Consider the following 20,728-nt stretch of genomic DNA (forward strand, 5'->3'; position numbering starts at 1 on the left):
TACATGGACTGTCATGTTATCTGCAAAGAAACAGAATTTTAATTCTCTCTTCCCAATCCGTATACCTTTTATTTCCTTTTCTTGTCTCACGGCATCAGCTAGGACTTGCCGTACAATGTTGAAAAGGGGTGTAGCAGGGTCAGCCCTGCCTCATTCCCGATCTTAGCGGGAAAGCGTCCAGCTTCCCACCGTTGAGTATGACTTAACTGTAGGTTTCTTGTAGATGTTCTTTATCAAGCTTTTGAGGAACTTACCCTATATTCCTAGTTTTCTGAGAGTTTTGATCATAAGTGGATATTGGATTTTTTTAATGCTTGTTCTACATCTATCGATGTGATCATGTGATATTTCCTTAGCCTTTTGATGTGATGGATCACATTAATTGAGTGTGGAACCAGCCTTGGACACCTGCTGTAAGTCCCACTTAGTCGTGGTGTATAATTATTTTCACACCTTGTTAGATTCGATTTGCTAATATTTTTGTTGAAGGTTTTTGCATCTATGCTAGTGAGAGATATCGGTCTGTGGTTTTTCATTTTTGTAATGTCTTCATTTGGCTTGGGTATTAGGGTCATGCTGGCCTCATAGAGTGAGTTAGGAAGTGTTCCCTCTGCTTCTATGTTCTGGAAGATTAAGAGAATTGGTATAATTTCTTCCTTAAATGTTCAGTAGGGTGTGGGGCCAGCTTCTGCCACAGGCCAAGCCTGGAGCCCCTGCAGGGCCTGCGTCCAGACCCTGACCTTCTCCCCAGAGGGCTGCCCAATGCGGTGGGGAAGGGCCCTGGTTACAGGTGACTCTGTGTGACAGGCAGATGTGACGCGAGACACACACTGTACCTTTCACAATGTTTTCATTCACAAACACAAACACAAACAAAAGAGCCTCACTGTCCTAAAAGCAGGGTGCTTGTGTGCCAGGAGGTCAGGGCACCCTGGGGTGGCCTGGTGCAGTGAGAAAACAGGACACCGGGACGGTGTCCAGCAGCCCCCACATGGCGGGCTCTGGGACTTTGGACAAACTGCCCCTCTGCGGCCCACAGTTTCCCCACCTGGAAAATGAGGGACTGTGCCAGGTGAGCTCCATTTTCTTAATTACTCTTTACTAACTACACGTTCTTTTCAGAAAAAGTGAAATGGATTTAAGTGATGTTAAAATTTGCCTATAATCCCACCGCCTAGATATTACCAATGTTACCATTTCCTTCTGGTCTCTTTCTGGCTGTGTGCGCACATGTGTGGTGTGTGACATGTGTGTGCTGTATGTACGTGTGTGTGATTTTTGAAATGGCATCACACTAGCTGTCAGTTGCATAGCCTTTCTCATGTTACATGCCATGGACATCTGCCTGTAGGTGTGCATCTGCATGCCCATGCTCACATACATGTACATGCAAGCACACACACACACACACACACACACACGCAGGGCTCACACACAGCTTCCTGGCTGCAGAGTGTTCCTGCCCTTGGATGGGCCTAATTTATTGAACCCACGTGCTTGTCCTGGCTCTGCACACTGTCCCTAGAGGGCTCTTAAAGACGGTGCCCCCTCCCTGACAGCCGAGACAGGAAGAGAGAGACGGCTGGGCTGGTCACCTCCTGATATTCCTGTGAGTGGGACCCCTCCTGCCTCAAACGTTTGCCCCCCATGACTTGCAGTCAGGAGGGCTGTGTCCCCCGGGGGCCCCAGCAGCAGGGAGAGGAGGCGCCTTGCCCCTGCTCCAGGCCAGTTGGGCTGGGATGGGCTGTGCTAAGTGGGCAGGATGGTCTGTGGAGAGCCCCTGCCTCTGATGACCACCTTCCACGCTCCCAAGCCTTCACCAGCACCCGGGTTCAGGGATCTCAAAGGATTGGGATCGTGCCTCAGATCTCACCTGAGTTTACAGAGAAAGGGGAGAAAAGGTGCCAAAATCCCTCTGCCCCCCAAAGCTCGCTGTGGCCAAGTGCTGGCATCGGGTTGCTTTTTCCAGCACTAGAGAGGGGCCGGGGCCAGGAGCACGGACCGTGGGGTCAGACGGTCCCCCTGCTCAGCCTGGTTGGCCAGGAACCACCAACGGCCTTGAGCAGCCCCCCACCCCACCCCCGGGGCTCAGTCTTCCCCTCGCTGAAATGGGTACAACAGCCGCGGTTGGGCGGAGGGGAGAGGACGCGTGGGAGCGATTCACAGACGGACGCCGCCGCTGCGGGCCTCTCACCGCAGCCCCCCCCCCCCCGGGCGCTGCAGGGGGACCCCCCCCGGGCGGCACTGAGATGCCAGTTAGGGGTCCCCAGCGCGACCCGCAGGTCCGTCAGCTGGCGCCGGGGCCCCCGAAGGACAAAGAAGGACCCGGCCGCAGGGCTGGGCGCCGTGGTCAGCGCAGCCCCGCCTCTGACGCTGCACGTGGAACGTCGCGGCCTCGGTTGCCTTGGAGACCGAGCTGGGGCGATGGCCCCCCAGTCCTTGGGGGTCGGATGGTGCCTGGACTACGGGGTGCACAGTGGGGCGGCGGTGCCCGGCTGCAGCCAGTCCGCAGGCCCCTGACCCGGGGACTCGGGGCGCACCTGCGGGTAAGAGGGGGCGCCAGGTGCAGACCCTCGGGGCTCGCGGCGCCGCCCGCGCCTCCTGCGCCTGCGCGGCCACGGGGTCGGCAGGTGAAAGCCGCGCCCAGGTGAGCACCTGCCCACCTGCCCACCTGCCCACCTGCCGGGCTGTGCCCCGCGGGGCCTCGGGAGCGGATGGAGCCCGGGGAGCAGGTGCGCCCGGCGGGGGCGGGGGGCGCGCTGGGGGAGGCCGACCCGCCTGGGCTCGGGTCGGGGGCCCCCCCGAGCTGGCACCGGGCCTCTGGGTCCCCCGGAGTCGCTACCCGACCCCGTCCCGAGACCCCTGCCCACCCCCCTGGGCCGCCCCCACCTCCCCCCGGGTGCCTGGGCCCCAACCCCGGGGGGCCGGCTCAGCACCTTCCGGGGAGCCGGCCGGGGCCCGGGGGCAGCACCCCCACCCCCTCCTGCGGCTGGTCGCTGTCCGGGGCTGGGCCTCCCTGGGAGGCAGGTGCGGAGCTGGGCCCCAGGGGACGGTCACGCCTGACCTCTAACCCCGTGCTTCGGCCGCCCAGGCCCCGCTGGAGGGACCCTCAGCCACCCGCGCCGGTCCCCTCGCCGGGCCCAGGGGCTCTTGTCTCCTCTCACCTGTGACCAGGTGAGCGGCAGGCGCCAGGTGAGCGGCAGGCGAGCCGCAGGCCCCTGACCCCTGACCCCGGCCCTCCGCGCGCCCCCACCGCAAGGAAACATGTTGTTTAGCTGCTTCTAGAACTTCTCCAGACTCTTATCTTTCCTCGGTTTTCACATAAAAACTCCACCCAAAACGTGGAGCTCTTTTCTTATCCGCATATATTTTTAAAACTTTCGCAGATAGGAAACTGTTAAGGCCTCTGTGCGTGTATCCGTCAGGCGGTGGCTTTTTCCTGGTTTATCCTGTCTCTTAGTACGTGGCACCCTTTCTTTTTTATTTTTTATTTTTTATTTATTTTAATTTTTGCTTCACAGAAGGTTTTAAAATTATATGTAGTGCTCAGCCTTTGCTTTCCTGGCCTCTGTGTTGAGTAATCATCAGAAAGCCGGCTCCTGACAGTTTACACAGGACTCGCCTGTATTTCCTTCCAACACTTTTATGCCTTTGTTTTTTACATTTGAATCTTACATCCATTCGGAATTTTCTTGGAAAACGATTGACGTAAGATTTTGTAAATTCCTTTTTTCTGAGTAATCTAATGGCTTTTTAAAGAGTACAGTTGCAACCCCTTGTCACGTATGTTAGGGCGAGGCACGAGGTGGGGACCTGGTGGTTCTGGGTTTTTTCCAAATGACCAACCAGCCAGAACAGCACGAAATGAGAAAAAACCGCTTCCCTGCTGGTGTGAAACCGTCTCTCCCGGGAGATGCTCCCAGCCTGTGCCTGGGTCCTCTGTTCTGAGGCTGTATTTGTAAAAACACTAAACTGCTTTACCTGTGAGTGCTCAGTGTGTTACAATATAATTCTGTCAAATAATAGAGGGAGGGCGTCCCCAACAATGTATCCACACTGTAACAGCTGATGTCTCAACTTTGAAAATGTATTTTAATAAACACTGCCTTTATAATTATTCAAAGTGTGTGTGTATACATTTTTGGGGGACATGCTATATGTCAAATTACCAACATGTGATCATCGGTCTTAGTTCACGTGTGTGACTTCTGAAGGCAGGTCCCAGACCTTCGGCCTCCACGATGCCCTGGGCTATCACCTGCAGGCCACTCGACCCGCGCACGTGACTTCACTTGTGTGCAAACACCTGTAGTGTGTGTCAACGGTTTTGCTTTTTTACGTTGAGGTTAAATATTAAGCTGATTTCATTGATGTTACGTTTGTACTTTCTTCCAAAAAAAAAATTATTTTTACAACAACACAGCCTGTTTTCCGATCCTGTCCTTAGGGGTTCAGTGACCGTCCCTTAGCTCACCTGGGCTCTGTTTTTGACAGGTTTCTGGGTGGAGCTTCTCTGAGGACAAGGGCCCGCCTTCCGTGCGGAGATCCTCGGGGACCGTCCCAAAGCACAGCACCCCTGCCGAAGGCTTTCTTCACCGCAGCAGGAGCCCGCTGGGCCGTGTCTCCTACCGCCGGGGAGGGGGCCCTGCTGATGGGTCCCCACTGCCTGCGCGCTTCTCCCGGGACCTGCTGTCCCCCATCCGAGAGAGGCAGCTTTCTACCAGCTGGGCCTCTGAGGGGTCCAGTGTGCAGTTAGAGCCTGAGGTGGACCCCTGGGCTCCCGAGGAAGAGCCGCCCGTGCCAGCCGAGGTCGCCCAGAAGCAGCGTCGGCAACGGCGACAGCGAAAGGCCCAGCAGGGAGAGTCCCCAGGGAGCTGGATGGGAAACAAGGGGCTCCCTGGGATCTCAAACACTGCCGGGCGGAGGCACCGGGACCTGAAGAAGTTCGCGGCTGTGGTAGGTCCTGACCCCAGCCCGTCCCTGTCCCCTGGGAGCTCTGGGTCCCCCAGGAGGTGGCCTGTGATTTGGGAGCAAGAGCACAGCTGTTCCTCACTAAAGGAACCTTGGCCCAGGCACGGCGAGGTCACAGGCTGGGGAGGCTGGGGGACTGGCCTTTTTAACGTCCAGGCCCCTCTTTGGGGGTTCCCCTGCCTCCAGGGGAAGGACCTTCGCTTGTGCCATTAAAATATGTGCCCCAGAGTCCCCTCGTTCCCCAGACTCCTCGGCACACTGCTGTAGACCTTCCCGTGCTCTGGGGACAAGGCAGGATGACATAGGAGCCCTGGGAAGCCGCTCACTGTCCTGTGTCCCCTGTGGCCACCCCCTCAGCTCCCACTCTGGCTGGCACCGAGCGTCCCAATGTCCTCACCAGTCGGTGGGAGGGCCCCGGGCCCGTCGTGCTCTGAGCTCTGCTTGCAGCCCCTCAGTGTCCCTCTGACCTCCTGGTGCAGAGGTTCCTGAGAAGGGGCTGCTGGGGAGACTGCTCCCCCCTCCCGCAGGTCAGCAGCTGAGACCCCTCAGGGTCCCCAGCCCTGGGGTCCCCGGGCTCTGGATGCCCTCGCCCCGACAGCCCTAGGAAACCTTGACCGGCTCCTCTGCAGCCTCTGAGCCCTGCTCTGCCCTGTCCTCTCAAGTCCTGGGCAGCGGGTGCCCCACACCTGGTGGCCTCTTTCCATCCTGTTCTGACCTCTCTGGTGCTTCCCACTCCGCCTCGGAGGGTGGTTGGCTTCTGCCTCCCCAGGTGACTGCAGGCGCAGTCACTTTGCCCGAGGCCCCCATCGCAGCTGCTCGGCCCCTCCCCACTCTGCCTGACCCACTGTCCACGTCCCAGCTGGTGTCAGCTTTTCCTGCCCCTATTTTGTGCCCCCCCAGTTTTCACACTTCAGGGTATTTGGACCCTGACCTGCAGGGGCCCCCTTCCCCCTTCCTGCCCCAAGCCCGCTCCCTGCAGTCCAGCCGGGCACACTCGCTGGGGCGGGCTGAGCCTCTGTCTCGCCTGGCAGCAGGGGCCGGCCTGCCGTGTCGTCCCCACGCTGTCCTGGGGCCTCTCTCCTGCTGCGGCGCCAGGAAGAGGGGCGTGTGGGAAGCAGGGGGAACAGGCTGTCTGCACAGCCACCCAGACGCTGGGTCTGCAGGTGACCACACGCTGGCCCCTCTGTCCCGCCCCCTCCCCAGCCATCTCTGTGCCCTAGTCAGGCCCAGCTCCGTGGGCCCTGACCCTGCCTGTCCCACGGCCGTCCTCAGCCCTCTCCAGGGGTGGGTGCGGCCTGAGTGGGGACGGTGCGGGCTGGCCACGCCCCTCTGGCTCACGGCCCAGATGGTGCCCAGCGCTGACTGGTGGGCTGTCTGCAGGGTGGGTGCGCATTGCTTTTCCTACCAGCAAAAGCCAGGGTCCCACAGTCACCCCTCAGAGAGCCCGTTGCTCCCACAGATGGAGCGGGTCCGGCAGTGGGAGGCCCGCCAGCTCCAGAGCATCGAGGAGGCCACCCAGCACGACCTCACGGTGCAGGATGAGTGACCTCGCGGGACCAGGGAGAGGGGCTCAGAGCCTGCCTTGGTCTGACTCTCATCCTTCTGTCCACCTGTCCTGCCCGTCTGTCCATCCCTCCAGCCAGCTGCCTGTAAGCCCCACGCCCTCCTCAGGACTTGCAGGTCCACCCTTGACACCCTGCCCCCCCCCATACACTGTGCCACTCGGGTGGGGTGGGGCCTGTGGATAAACTTCTTGTTACTCAGATCCAAGTGTGGTCTTGAGGGGCCACCTGAGATGAGGGAGCAGGTGGGGGGGGCAGGGGAGGCGGGGGGGGGGGGGCAGGGGAGGCGGGGGGGGGGGGTGCCCCAGACCCTGCTTCCCCGAGTCCAGGATGACTTGGTGTAGGGTCAGTGACATTTTACAGGTAAAGACCAGGGACCTCTGGGACCCGCCGGCCGGGGGAAGGCAGGGGCATCTGACATTGTGGGCTCAGAGGGTCACCCCAGGAGAAGCCTGGAACACGGGCTCTCAGCCTGAGGGCCTCTGGGACCTGCGGAGTTTCTTTCGTTCAGTGGTGGGCAGAGGAAGTTGCCGTCCTGCCCATGCCCCCAGCACTGAGCTCTACGGGCCAGACGGAGGGGCCGTTGCTGACCCTCACGCTGTGGGGAAGAAAGGGAGCCCCTGAGCTTGTCTCACAGAAACCCGGCTCAAACCCCAACGTGAGGCACCCTAAAATGGGGCACCCCAACACGGGGAACATGAGGCATCCTAAAATAAGACTCCCTGACAGGGAACCCCAATATGAGGAACCCTGAAATGGGGCACCCCAAACAGACTCTAAGGCTGGGTGGAGAGGGTGGGACACGTAGGTGCCACGGGCGAGCAAGGCCAGGGTTTCTGAGGGCAGGGACGTACCTGAGCTTTGGGGGGGCAGATGGCAAACCTGGTCTCCCTGGAAGTGCCACATCCCTTTCAAGGTCCCCAACACGGAAGGAGCGATGACAGTCCTCCCAGGAGGGGATGGTCATTGGCTGTCATCGCAGACGCCCCGTGAGTGTGGTGAGATTGCATCCCCTGAGTGGCGTTTCAATGTGTGTTTCCTGAGCTAGTCCCTCCTTTATAAGCCAACTCTTCAGCTGGTTCACTTTTTCCTTTGTTATAACGATTATCAGATTATAAAACGACGTTTATTAATTTTTCAAATAAGACATGAAAGTGGAAAGAATCGGGAACTAAATACCTTGGTGAAAGTAAGTCCTTCCCGTCGTCGTGATTAAAAGTAAAGTTTCTCGTGAAACCGTGGCCGCAGTCTGTGGGATGCACACTCTGGCTTCTATCTCTTCCTCGGCTCCATACTCGGAAAAACCCAGAAACGTGCTCACACCCCAACCGTGCTCTCGTGGTCCCCTGGGTGAGGCCCCAGCCGCCCCCTCAGACCCCTTCCTTCCCCTCCAGGATGCTGGGGTCCCGGCGTCAACCCTGCTGCTCTTGATCCTGACGCAGGGATAGGACAAGCATTCGCTGTGTCCCGGTCACCACAGCCAGTGGCAAACCCTCCCCCAACCACTCACTCCGGCCAGGCTCCTTAGGGCCCCTCCCCCGCTAGGCCCGACCTTGGCCCGACCTTGGCCTGCGGAGTCCGGTTCTCGCCAACAATCCCACTAAGCCTGCTGATGGAGGGCCCCCCGCCCCCAGCAGCTGGTCTAGTTCCTCAGCACCCGCCGCGATGTCCAACTCCCTGGCCCTCCGACCTCACTCTGCTGAGTCTCCACACTTTCCTTACGGCCCCAGCGTCTCACCCACAGCTCCACCCGCCACACACGGGCTTTGTCGTCACAGGAGGGCAGAGCCAGCCAGGGTCCGAGAAGGGGGGGGGATTTTAGGAGATCACAGTGTCTCAGGCGGCAGTGTCTGAACAACATGCACTTGTTTTTCCATGAAAATGGCCACAGCCCTGGTCGGCGTGGCTCAGAGGTTGAGCATCGTTCCAGGGACCAGGAGGTCACAGTTCGATTCCCAGTCAGGGCACACACCCGGGTCGTGAGCTCGGTCCCCAGGAGGGGCGTGCAGGAGGCAGCCCACCCGTGTTTCTCTTTCCCTCGCCCTTCCTCTCTCTCTAAAATCAATAAAAACCTATTTTACTTAAATAAAAACCACCACAGGTTTAGTCAAGCAATGTCTTCCTTTACTTCTGTTAAGTAAGATTCCAGAAAGTGTAGTGCAAACACTCGGTAGAAAAGTTGCGATTAAGAAACGTACATTCACATCTAACGTCTGTCCGTTCACTGGTTTTTTTTTTCAAATAAAAATAGGACAGATTATTCAATGACTCGTCTCGGTGTAACAATCTTGGAAAAGACTGGGAGGTCTCTACAGTGTCCAGTTGGCGTAAAAATAGACCCGTGTTGACCATACAAATCTGTCATGAGAAGGTGACGTCGAGGTGTCGGCCTGTGCTCGCGCTGGATGAAGCATGCTCACCGAGCTGTCCCGGTGGGAGACCCTGCCCCGTGCCCCTGCGTGCCCTGCAGGGACAGCCCTACCGCGGGGGACGCCGGCGGGCGCGGGCCTCTGCTCACGTTCCCACGGAGGACAGACAGCCCGCGGCGGGCGGGGCTCTACCTAAATGGGAATGGGGCCTACCGCTGAGAGGTTACATTCCGTGTCTCCGCTGCGCGATCCGTGTGAGTGGGGCGGGCGGGCGAGTGCGGGAGCCAGGGCTCGGGCTCCGGGGCCCGCCCTGTCGGGGACACCCTGTCGGGGACGCTCTGCGGCCAGCCGGCAGATGGCCCAAGGCGGGCTGCCCCCTTGCTGTGCATGCTGCGTGACTCCAGACTCAGACTACATCCACACGGTCAGGGACTTCACGCATGCAACCCCGCGTGCGAATGGCTTGGGTGTCCACGGTGTTTACGGGGATGAAGGCAAAACCGCTCCCCTCTGCAGGACGGAGCTGGGAGTGTGGCTCCTGCTGGGTGGCGGGGGCCGCGGGGCTCCCTCGGGGCTCCCAGGACACGAGGGGACGGTGCCCTGAGACGTGTGCTTCGTGCTGGGGTGCGTGGGGGTTGCTGGTGGGAGGCGAGAGACAGGTTCCGGCTGCCGGCAGGCCACGGGCCCAGTGCTCACGCAGGAGCCCAGACAGCGCCCGGGGGGCTGTGACCACAGAGCACACCCACGGCTATTAAGCCCTAGGGGCCGGGCGGATCTCCTGGAGGTGAGTCCAAGTCACCCCCTCCGTTTAAACACCGTCTCTCAGTAAGCGCCTGTTTGGAAACCAAAACACTGAAGCCTGAGCTGCCAGCGCCGTGGGACTCAGGCTCTGTACTCAGTGTCCCCAGTTCCTCACCACCTGCCGTAACCCCCATGAGTATGTTGTTGGACGTCCGCTGATCCCCAGGAAGGGACACTGACCACCTACCCCAGGCCAGCAGGCTGACAGGGACACTGGGTGGCTCTGACCAGGAGTTGGGAGCTGGGCAGGGTCCAGGTAACTGGAGAGGTGTGTGTGGTTTGGGGGTGCCTGGGGTCCCCCTTCTGCTGTATCCAATGCCAAAGGGGCCTTACAGACAGGGACAGGGCAGTCGCCCTCCTTGCAGAAGGACAGTCTGCTTCCTTAGGGGGGACAGGTTGTGCCTCGAGATGTAGTTCAGGACAGAAGGTGGGACCAGGCACAGTAGGGTTTCCCAGGCTGAACAGTTTATGTCCTGAGGGATCAGTCGCTAAAGGAGAGACAGGGCTCAGCCCAGAGGACACAGCCGACCTCATCTCAACGTGGGGTCTGGGTGAGATGATTCCTGCCTGGGAACACCCAGGGTGGGCCATGGGGACCCCCCGCCACGTGGGCACCTGTGCGCAGATGAGCCCAAAGCTTCCCTCTGTGGATGGCTGGCTGGGGCTGTGCCCTCAAGGTCCTGACACTCTCAGAGGGAAAACCTAAGTCGGGTCGGGGCTGCTGGGGCTGGGCCATGGCCGGCCTGAGCAGCTGCCCTGCTGGCCACACCAGCCCGTCCAGTCTGCTCCAGGTGCCCCTCGCGCCCAACACCCGTCCCCCCACGTGGGGCCCACACTGTCTCAGCCACCTCCAGCCCTGCCACCAGCTCGCCAGAATCACAGCCGCCCGCCGCCTGCCGAGCTCCGGCCTGGGAGCCACACGCCCGCACACCTTGGGCCCTCGCTCAGCCGAAAGACCCAGAAGCCCCGTGAGGAAGCGTCACACCTCCCGTCACCCACCTGCTGCAGAACCCGCAGTTTTAAATAAAATGGGGGGGCCACTGGCTGAGGATCAGCGTGACCCCCTGAAGCCACTGACCGCCAGCTGCCAGCCCCACAGCCGGCTCCTTGTCTACAGCAAACAGATATTTTCAAACCAACTGCCTCTGGGAAGGTTGATTTTCTTTTGAGTTTTTTAACTGAAGCCATCACAAAACAGGGGGAGTCCGTTTCTGGGGGCCACTGTATATAGAGAGCCTACGGGTCTGCATGTTTTCAGAACCAAAAGTACCAAAGCGGCCCGGCTGGTGTGGCTCAGTGGCTGAGCATCGACCTGTGAGCCAGGCGGTCACGGTTCGATTCCTGGTCAGGACACACGTGCAGGAGGCGGCCGATCAGTGACTCTCTCATCACTGATGTTTCTCTCTCTCCCCCGCTCCCTTCCTCTCTCTGAAATCAATAAAAACATATATTTTTTAAAAGTACCAAAGAGGCTCTGGGCCCCGTCCGCTCGGTGACGGCGCAGGTGTGAGCTCGTCCCTGCGACAGGCGCCCGCAGCAGCACACGCACTCCTGCTTCGCGAGCTGCGGGCGCCTCGGGCAGGGCCTGACACGTGGCACGGACCCGCAGGACCCCGCGGCTCGGGGTCACGGGGACACGCGGTGCAGAAGAGCAGATGGGCTGACCCAACCTTCCTTCCAGAGTGACCATAAAAGCAGGGCCTAGATGCTGTTTCCAGGTGGCAGCACCGTATTCCTATCAGGGGGGCACACACGTGGTGTCTGGAGGCTGGCAGTGCCCCAGCCCAGCCCAGAGCCCACGGCAGCCTGTTTCCCACGGGAGACGGGCGTCCCGGTGGAGGGACAGCCCAGAGGACAAGCTGACAAGTCCACGCTGGGCCTCCGCTCCGAGCCTCAGCGGACAGCCAGCCCCACCAGGGGGCTGTCAAGCTGGGTCTGCAGGCAGGGCTGTGCGGCTGGGGTGTCAGCTCCACGGCGCCCTAAGTTCGGGCAAACACATGCACGTGGCGTGTCTCTGACTCAGCAACCGGCCCAGGACCAGACGTGTCCCTGCATTTGGTTAGTTATTGCTTCCGGTTCACCAGGTATCTGGAAGCCCCGGTGGCTTTGGAGACATGGACACAGTAGGTCCAGGTGGCTGGGTCTGCAGGGGCGTGTACCCCGCAGGGTGAAGACGCCGGGGAGCGGGCCAGCGAGGCTGGTGGCCCGTGGAAGCATCTGGAAGTTCGGGCTGTGGTCTGCGCTACTGGGGTCGGGCACGGACATGCGAGGGTCATGCAGGGACACACAGGTCACGTGGGACAAGCAGGGGTGTGATGCGTCAGAAACCCCACCCGTCGGGATGGCCGTCCTTGTTGGAGGGAGGGGCGGGTGCCGCAAGCACCCGGCATGCTATTTACAGAGCTTCCGAAATCAGGGAATCCCACTCAAAGGCCCTAACGTTTGTGCATGAAAATTGTACAAGTTAAAAAATAAATAAGGCAACACAACAGTCTTATCACAAACGGGGAGGAAGTGCGTTCCCCACCCCAGGGGACATATGGCTGCGGCTCCTGGGTCCCGGGGAGCAGGCGCATTCGGAACTGCCGGCGGCTGAGGCGCAGCTCCGGGGGGACCTCGGGGTGCGGAGCAGTCGCCCGAACCAACCACTGCGGCTGGGCACTGGCTCTGTGGACAGAGGTCCTGCCCTGCGAGGTGACGGGTGAGAGTCTCAGGGGCACCTGGTGTGTCCAGGTGGACTGTCCCCTGGGTCCACCTGCCCCCCCACAGGAGCAGATGCCAAGTTCAGCGCCTGAGGCTGTGGGGTGACCGCGGCGCCCTCGATCAGGGTGGATGGGGCACCCTCACCCCCACGGGCTGCAGCCACTCATCTCTGGATCACCCTGGCAATCCTGCCCCTCCTTCACGTCTAGGGGACACGAGGTCACACGAGCCCCCGGCTTACACCGCGCCCGTAATTCCCTGCGTTGTGCGATGGCGTATCCACCACTGGGGCCGGGTCCTGCCCCCCACCCGCCTCTGAACAGAGCGATGGCCTGGCCGGCCCGACACAGAGGGGTCCTCAGGAGGGAGGCACAGCTCATCGGGGAGAGGCCGTCCGGTCCTGCTCGCCGCCCACCCACTGGGCCTGGTTCCATCCTGCTGGACGGGGTCACGCAGGGCCCCTGAGCGGGAGGCCACATCTCAGGCCTGCAGACCCACCTGCAGTCTCCGTCCCTGCCAACCGCAGTGGGGACCCCTGGATCCAAGACCGTAAAACTCCAAAACACACATCCAGGGAGGTCCCGCCAGGGAAACAAACTGCCTTCGGCCCAGGAAGCTTCTCGTGGCTGTGAGCACCGCTCGTCTTCAAAGTCAGCGAAGCCTGGGGCTGCCGCCCAGGGCGCCGAAATCCAAGGGGCCACTCGGGAAGGAAGGGCCGCGCCGACCCACACACAGACCGACGGCTGGGACGGAGCAGGGCGCCCGGGTTTCCGATGGGCCGGGAGCCCGCGCAGGAGCGAACTCATCGGTCACAATGCGGAGACGTGGCTTCCGGGCCACCGCCCTCCAGCTCCTCAGTTCTCCCCAAACTGTCCGTCCAGGGCTCTGGTCCCAGCCCTCACCCGCGGCCCTATAACAAGGCCTGACTGCTAATCTGGCCCCCGCGGGCCTGCTCCTGACCAGCCAGCCAGACCTGGCGCTGCTGCGAGCCTGCGGCCCTGTGGGTGTTCTGAAGGTCCTGACGCCCATGCTGACCTGGCCGCCGGCCCGGGCAGCCCCTCCGCCGCCGAGGACAGGATGGAGCAGTCACTGCATGTCCCTGTCGGCGGGTTCACCCCTCCCCAGTCACTGCCCGGCTGCTTCGGGTCCTGCCTGGACAGCGCCCCTTCCCCAGCCCAGCCGACGGCCCAGCCCCGCTCTGCTGGCCGGGCTGGTCCTGACGGAGTGACCGAAGCGCTGAGCATTCTGCCCTGTGCCCCCAGCGGCCAGCACGGGCTCCGTTAAGCCTCCTTCCCAGCGGCTCCTGGGGGTGGGGGCGGGTCGGGGGGCCTGGGGGCGAGCCCTGAGCCCTGCGGAGCCCCCTGCCCAGCTCCTGCCGGGAGGCCGGCCATGGGGGAAACCGGGGGGTGGCCCGTGGCCAGTCTGGCCTGGAGGCCAGCCCTCCTGTAAGGACACATTTTCCGCTCCGAGCTCAGGGACCTGGGGTGCGAGCCAGTTCCGTTGGCCCTGCCTTCCAGGAAGTAGGTCAGCATCTCGCCCTTGCCCTTGACGCTGACCTTGCCCCGGCACAGGAAGTGGTACCCGCCCGGCCTCAGCAGCCGCTGCACCTCCTCGGTCACCTGCAGGGAGGAGGGTGGGCGTGACTCTCGCGGAAACTCAAGTAACTGCAGCACCTTAGGGCCTGCGCGGCTCCGGGGACGGGGCCCGACGTGAGCATCTGGGTGCTGACCGCGTGCCCCGCCACAGAAAGGGGAAGGGCCCCCTTGTTCCTGGAATTCCTGTGGCCGCTGGTCAGCGAGGCCCTGCCGCCCGGCTGCCCCAGCCTCCTGGCCGGCGTCTCCGCCTGCACGAGGCCACCGGTGGCTGGGAGGCTTGGGACTGAACTGACCTGGATTCTGCCCGGAACCCCAGTGCTGTCCATCCGACTGGCCACGTTGACCGTGTTCCCCCAAATGTCGTACTGCGGCCGGCGAGCCCCGATCACCCCGGCCACCACGGGGCCAACGTTTATGCCTGGAAGACAACCAACCGCCATGTGGGGCTCGTGGGGACGCTTCCAGGGACAGTGCTCCCCTTCCCGGTGGAGAATCCCTGGGGTGTCCTAGTGCAACGCCCCTAAGACAGGACCCACCCGCCTGCGGGCCGGCGCCATCCCGACCCCCAGAACAGCATCCCTTGCTGAGTCCTGCCAGGAGGGGCCACACTCTCCACCTGTGGGATCACCATGTGCCCCGGGAGCGGCTCCTGTGTTTCCCTGGGTGGGACCCCGGGGCTGTTTTGGGTGCAGGCCCAGAACTGGCCACAGCATCTCAGGACGCTCCGAGGGGGAATGGAGGCCCCTTCTCTTTATGGGGCTCAGGTCCACTGCCCGGGAGAAACACGAGGTGCCAATGCCCCTGCGACCATCTCCCTGTTCCCTTCTCTGCTTAACCAAGGGCGTCAGTAACGTTTTGGACACTGGGCTGGTCAGTGCCCCAGAGCCTGGGCAGTGGGGTTGGGGTGCTGGCGAGGGGCAGGGGAAGGCCGGGGCGCAGAACTCAGTGGTGTGAGCTCCACCACAGACAGGTGGATGTGGGAGCCTGAGAGGAGCCCCAAGGTGACCACTTCGTACATGGCTGGGGGGACACTGAGAACCCCCACCGCCAACCGGATGCCCTGGTCCATGTGGGCGAGACTGAGTCAGGGCCCCCCCCCCCCGCCTGTGACCAGCCATCGGGCTTGTTCGTGGGTCCCTGTGGGAGAGAAAGTAACGGAATTTCCCGGACGGACCCTCAGATCCGTTTCCTGTCACCACCTGGATTAGTCAGAGCACCTCCCAGGGGACGAGACCTGGACGCCGCAGGGAGGCCCCCGGGGCCCACAGGCAGGGAAGCAGAGACGGGTAGATCCAAGTTCACCGGGACTCCGTCCCCAAGCTGCCCCTCTGGTCGTGTCCTTCCACCTTCGAGACGGGGGCCTTGCCAGCGGACCCCGTTCCCAGAGGGAGGGCCTGGCCCCAGCCCCTGGCGCGGGTGCGGGGAGGCGGAGCGCCACCTACCCACGCGGAGCACGAAGTCATTGTAGGACTGGTAGTTGATCTCGTCCAGGACGTCAAACATCTCGATGGCAAAATCCGCCAGGGTGCTGAGGTGGGAGGAGATGGACTTCCTCGCCTGACGGGAGCAGACAGGGGCGTCGGGGGGGGAACAAGGGCCGAGGGGCAGGGATGCCCGGCAGACCAGCTGCTGGGGGTGGGCCCAGCCCGTAGCCCCGGTGGGACCAGGGACCCACGTGAACAAGGTGGCCCCCCGAGGGCCAGGGACCCACGTGAACAAGGCGGCCCCCCGAGTGCCGGCCATATTGTGGTTTTGTTTGTTTGTTTGTTTGAATCTTCACTGGAGGATATTTTTTCCACTGCTTTTCAGAGAGAGCGGACGAGTCTGCAACCGAGATACGTGCCCTTGGCGGGAATTGAACCCGGGACCCTTCAGTCCAAGGGCCGGCGCTCTAACCACGGAGCCACGCCGGCCGGGCCATACTGTGTTTTTAATTTCAAATTCCACGTGTTCATTCCCGGCAGACAGGACAGCTGCTGGCTTTCGTGTATCAACCTCATGTCCTGCAGCCCGGCTGCAGCTGCTTCTCAGCCCCCGGCCCTGCCCAGCGCCGACCACCACCCACACGGTGGGTTCAGCGGCTTCTCCGGGCACGTCTTCCGGTTGTTCCTCCGTGTTCTGACTCTCCGTGAAGTGCGAACACGCGAAAGATTGTTGCGACTTTCCCTGGCCGGTGTGGCTCAGAGTGTTGGCCTGAGCACCAAGGGTCATGGGTTCGATTCCCGCTCAAGGGCACAAACCTGGGTTGTGGGTGTGAGCAGGAGGCAACCGATCGGTGTGTCTCTCTCGTCGATGTTTCTCTCCCCCCCCCCCCACTCTCTCTGAAAAGCAATGGAAAAAATATCGTCCAGGGAGAATCTAAAAAAAAAAAGCTCGTTAGGTCCTGGGGAAGTGACCCGCTATCATCAGGCAACGGCCCTTCACTGCTGTCTGAGGGCTTTCCCTGACCTGAGGTTCGCTGTCTGAAGCTAAGGCGGCTGCGAGAGCGGTTTCCATTCTGCCGGCGCCGAGTGTCTGCGCGTCACTTACATTCGAAGCGCGTTTCCTGTGGAACAGCTGGGGGGCCTGTGGGTCTGTCTTCCCATCGGCGCCGTTTAAAGCGACACTGAGGCAGCTGGGCTCGTGTCTGCTTCCCACTCACTGAGTTTTCACATAATTTCTTTTCTGTTTTGTTTTGTGTGTGTTTTTTCTTAGGGACAACCTGCTGCTTTATTCTCAAGTCTGTGTCGGGAAAGGGGACACTCAGTGGTGCTGGGCTGGCGGGAAAGGGCGGGCCGGCTGCGGCTGGAGGAAGCCCTGTGACCGGCCCCCAGGGCCGACTCTCAGCAGGAGACTGTGTCCGGAGAGGGCCGGTCACTGACGAGGTCACCGCACAGGCCGCTGCCCTGACCCCGTGCAGAGGGCAGACAGAGGTCCCGAGCGGGGAGCCCGTCCGGGGCCCCGGGCGGCTGGGGCAGGGCTGGGACAGGCCCGGGGGCTCCCTGGACAGCACTCACCTTGGCCCCGGCCGTGGGCGCCAGCCCCACGGCCGCCATGTAGGTGCTCCCGATGGTCTTGATCTTCTCCAGGTCCTTGTAAAAGTCTTTGTCCATGAGCTTTGTTGGAAACACAGAACTGTTAAACGTTACATTACGTCTTAGACAAGTCACTGTGACGATCGACGCCAGGAGCCAGCGCTGAGCCGGCGAGCGCGTCTGGAAGGAGCACGGTGTCTCCTCTGCTCCGGGACCAGGCAAGGTCTGGCTGAGCTGAGACACGCAGGCCCGGGGGCTCCCGAAAAGGCCTTAGGGAAGCGGGGGGCAGGGGGCTGGCCGGTGTGGCTCAGGGGTGGAGCATCAGCCCAAGTACCAAAGGCTCACGGGTTCGATTCCCGTCAAGGGCACGTACCTGGGTTGCAGGTTCGCTCCCGACCTGTGGGAGCAGCTAATCGGTGTGTCTCCCTCTCTCCCCCCCCCCCCCGTCCACTCTCTCTAAAGTCAACGGGAAAATATCCTGGGGTAAAGATTAACAGGGAGGGAGGGAGGGAGGGAGGGAGGGAGGAAAAAGAAAGAAGAAAGAAAGAAAGAGAGAGAGAGAGAGAAAGAAAGAGAAAGGAAGGAAGGAAGGAAGGAAGGAAGGAAGGAAGGAAAGAAAGAAAGAAAGAAAGAAAGAAAGAAAGAAAGAAAGAAAGAAAGAAAGAAAGAAAGAAAGAAAGAAAGAAAGAAAAAGGAAGGAAGGAAGGAAGGAAGAAAGAAAAAGGAAGGAAGGAAGGAAGGAAGGAAGGAAGGAAGGAAGGAAGGAAGGAAGGAAGGAAGGAAGGAAGGAAGGAAGGAAGAAAGGGGGGCGCGGGGGGGACAGGGACCCATGGCTCAGCTCAGGGCCACCCGGATGGGAACAGGGACCCGGGGGTGGGACGCAGGCCTGGCTGACACAAGTCACCTGCGGCCGAACCTACAGATGAGGCCCCAGCCCGGGCCTGGCGCTTACAAGCCAGGGGCGGACTCAGCGCAGCTGGTGCCCACCCAGCCGCCCCTCCCCGCCCCGTCCTGTCCGGACCCGAGGAGACCGACCGTCCAGGCCCTCGGGGCACGTGCCCGCTGTGGGAGGGGTCCCGTCGCCGCCTGGCGCCCTCACCTCGTCGAAGTCAGCGATGATCTCGTTGAGCAGCCGCAGGCACTCCACCCCCATGTTGTTGCCGTCCAGCTCGATGTAGAAGTCGTTGAAGTTGGGGATGGAGGCGAACATGACACCCACCTGGGAGTACGACTGGTAGTACAGGTCCTGGGGGTCGAAGGCCGGGTCAGCCTAAGGCCAGGGCCGGGCGGGGGGGGGGGCTGTGCTGCAGCTGGGGGGCCCGAGGGCGCCGGGTCCCCCTCCACTGGTCAGCTCACGGCCGGCGCAGAGCCTGCTGGCTTCGGGGGGGGGGGCAGCAAGAGGGCTCTGCCGGCCCTCGGACCCCTGGGAGCTGTTCCGGGCCAAGCCGGTCAAGCTGACCCTCGGGCCTTGTGCCTTCGGAGCTAAACAGCTGGCCCGGCCTCTTTCCTCGTGAGTCAGCCCTGCTCTGAGGCTCCGGCGGCCGCGGGAAGTTCTGACCAGGCCAGACGGGCTGCTGAAGCCGCTTCCTCCCTCGCGGGGACCACGGCCCCGACCTCTCCCAGGATCAAAGGGAGACACTGGCCCAGGTGCCTGGTCCTCCGTCCTGTCCCAGAAGCCTCCCGACAGCCCAGGCCCTCCCTGCCCTGGGGGTGGCAGAGGGGACCCCCCCCCCCCCGCGAGACTACAAGCAGACAAGTAACGGGAGGGCCACTGGGTCGGGCCCCAGCCTGGGACCTGGGACCCCCCCCCCACCGCACCAGCCCCGCCCAGCCGGCCCGGTGGGTCTCAGGGGGTCTCAGAGCCGGTAAGCAGGTGCCGGGCCCCCTGCTCACCATGTTCCGGGGGTTGGACAGGAGGAAGTGCTGGGCCACGTGGGCCGGGAGCAGGTTGAAGAGGATCCTCCTGTTGTCCAGCTTCACTCTCTCCATGTCGGCACGCTCCTCCTCGGCCTGCGGCGGACGCCGGACCTCACTCAGCGCCCGGCGCCCAGGCCCTGACCCTCTCCCACCTGGGCCAGGGCGTGGGGCGCCCCTGCCCAGTGCTGAGCAGCCCCCGTCCTTGATGCCCGACCGCCAGGCATCCCCACCACCTGCTGACCTCAGACCCCCGGCGTGTCCCCCCCCTGCCCTGACGGCTCCTCTTTTGCTGCTGATTCTTGCCTGAGGGTGATTTTTCCAGAGAGCGGAAGGGAGGGAGGTGGGGGGAGAAACATGTGAGGGAGACACATCGACTGGTTGCCCCCTGAATGCACCCCGACTGGGGCTGGGGATCGAACCTGCAACCCAGGCACGTGCCCTTGACCGGGAATTGAACCCGAGACCCTCTGACGCTCCAGCGGACACTCTAACCACTGAGCAACCCTGGCCAGGGCCAATGTCTCCCCCTTTTCCCTCTGGCTGCCCCACCTGCCCCTGGGCTGAACCCCTCATCCTGTGTGTGGGGCTGGGCCCCATCCCCCTCCGCCGCAGTGGCCCCCACACCGTCGCATCCGCCCTGAACGCCGTCCCCTCGCCACCGTTAACGAGAATCGCGAACCTTTACTGACGTCCCGAACGCACGCGTCTGTCTCGTCCAAACAACTCCAAGGGCCCCGGGGCCCCGCAGGCCTGGCCCAGCCCCCACCCGGTCAAGGACCCACGACCCCTGGGAAAGCCACCGCCTGGTCTGCTGGCGCTTTCACAGGACAAGGGGGAGCTTCGCCCCACGTCCAGGCTCCGTCGCTGCCCCCGGAGGGCCAGGTGTCGCAGAGGCCTCCCCACAGCACAAGCCCACATCCCGTTCAGGCCGCCGCCTGCCTCGCTCGCCGGGAATGCCTGCGCCTCCTTCCCAAGCTCCTGCTTCCTCGAGGCTCTCTCCAGCTCCACCAAAACGCCCGTCCCCCCGGCTGAGACACGCAGGGAGCTGCGGGCCCAGACGGGCAGGTCCAGCACCCAGGCAGCTCAGCAGGGCCAACTCCCTGGAGCAGGTCTGACGAGAGGGACCCGCCGAGTCCCAGCCGGTGGCCCCAGCGCAGAGACGAAAGCAGCCAACTGCGATGGCCCACCCCCCAGCCCGGTGAGGGCTCCCGGGGCGCTGCTGGCCACGTGCCGGCGGCAGCCACTGGTGGGGCTCCAGCCACGGCAACGGAAGCTGCCAGGATCCCGCAGGTCACTCGCCCCAGCGCCCCGCCGGGCACAGCGCCCAACCGGAAACCCTCCAGGTGCGCAGCAGCGCCTCGGGCACCACGCTCCCGGCTGTGGCAGTCACCGGGCGTGACGCCTCAGTGGCCGTGCCCTGGTGGCCCGTGGCCTGGCCATCAAGAGCTGAGGCTTGAAGGCCACACGCCTTGGCTGGAGTCACCTGGCCAGGCAACGTGCTCATTTCCTCTTCGTTCGACCACTGGGTGTAGAACCCCGTTTTCAAAGACAGCGTCCCGCCTGTCACTCGGTTAGTCGGAGGGCACGAGCTGCCCAGAACGCCTGGCCGGCACCTCCGAGGCGTCACCATCAGCACGGCTGAGCCGGCCGGTCACACGCTGCCACGGCCCGTGTCGTGATTCTGCGGTTAGAAGCGTGGTGATCCCCAGCGGCAGCCACGGGGAGGCCTCGGGCGCGGGAGCCTCTGACCACAGGGGGCAGAGAGGCCAGGACGAGCCGGGCCCAGAGCCCCTGGG

At 62.3% G+C, this 20,728-nt stretch overlaps 2 protein-coding genes across 2 annotated transcripts in view; one reads left to right on the forward strand and one right to left on the reverse strand.

The window, feature by feature from the left end:
• The first annotated feature begins 2,450 nt into the window (after positions 1-2,450).
• On the forward strand, positions 2,451-6,517 carry CCDC201 (coiled-coil domain containing 201). The gene is made up of 3 exons (XM_087820884.1): positions 2,451-2,546; positions 4,495-4,956; positions 6,431-6,517. The coding sequence occupies exons 1-3, from the start codon at positions 2,451-2,453 to the stop codon at positions 6,515-6,517; spliced, it is 645 nt and encodes a 214-aa protein (XP_087677010.1).
• Positions 6,518-13,686: 7,169 nt separating this feature from the next.
• Positions 13,687-20,728, reverse strand: part of ADCY1 (adenylate cyclase 1) — a 32,428-nt gene continuing 25,386 nt past the window's right edge. Inside the window, exons 15-20 of the mRNA XM_087821452.1 lie at positions 18,909-19,025; positions 18,115-18,261; positions 16,998-17,096; positions 15,444-15,558; positions 14,295-14,419; positions 13,687-14,025 (exon numbers count right to left, since the gene is read on the reverse strand). Of these exons, the coding sequence (XP_087677578.1) occupies positions 13,687-14,025; positions 14,295-14,419; positions 15,444-15,558; positions 16,998-17,096; positions 18,115-18,261; positions 18,909-19,025 (942 nt within the window). The remainder of the gene's footprint in view (positions 14,026-14,294; positions 14,420-15,443; positions 15,559-16,997; positions 17,097-18,114; positions 18,262-18,908; positions 19,026-20,728) is intronic.

This window comes from Miniopterus natalensis, chromosome 10 (genome assembly GCF_054644295.1).
Source record: "Miniopterus natalensis isolate mMinNat1 chromosome 10, mMinNat1.hap1, whole genome shotgun sequence".
NCBI lineage: Eukaryota > Metazoa > Chordata > Mammalia > Chiroptera > Miniopteridae > Miniopterus > Miniopterus natalensis.

Coding starts and splice junctions, on each gene's coding strand:
- CCDC201 (XM_087820884.1), top strand. CDS start 2,451: ATGGTGCCTGGACTACGGGGTGCACAGTGGGGCGGCGGTGCCCGGCTG. Junction 2,547..4,494: donor GACTCGGGGCGCACCTGCGG/GTAAGAGGGGGC, acceptor TGTTTTTGACAG/GTTTCTGGGTGGAGCTTCTC. Junction 4,957..6,430: donor TGAAGAAGTTCGCGGCTGTG/GTAGGTCCTGAC, acceptor TTGCTCCCACAG/ATGGAGCGGGTCCGGCAGTG.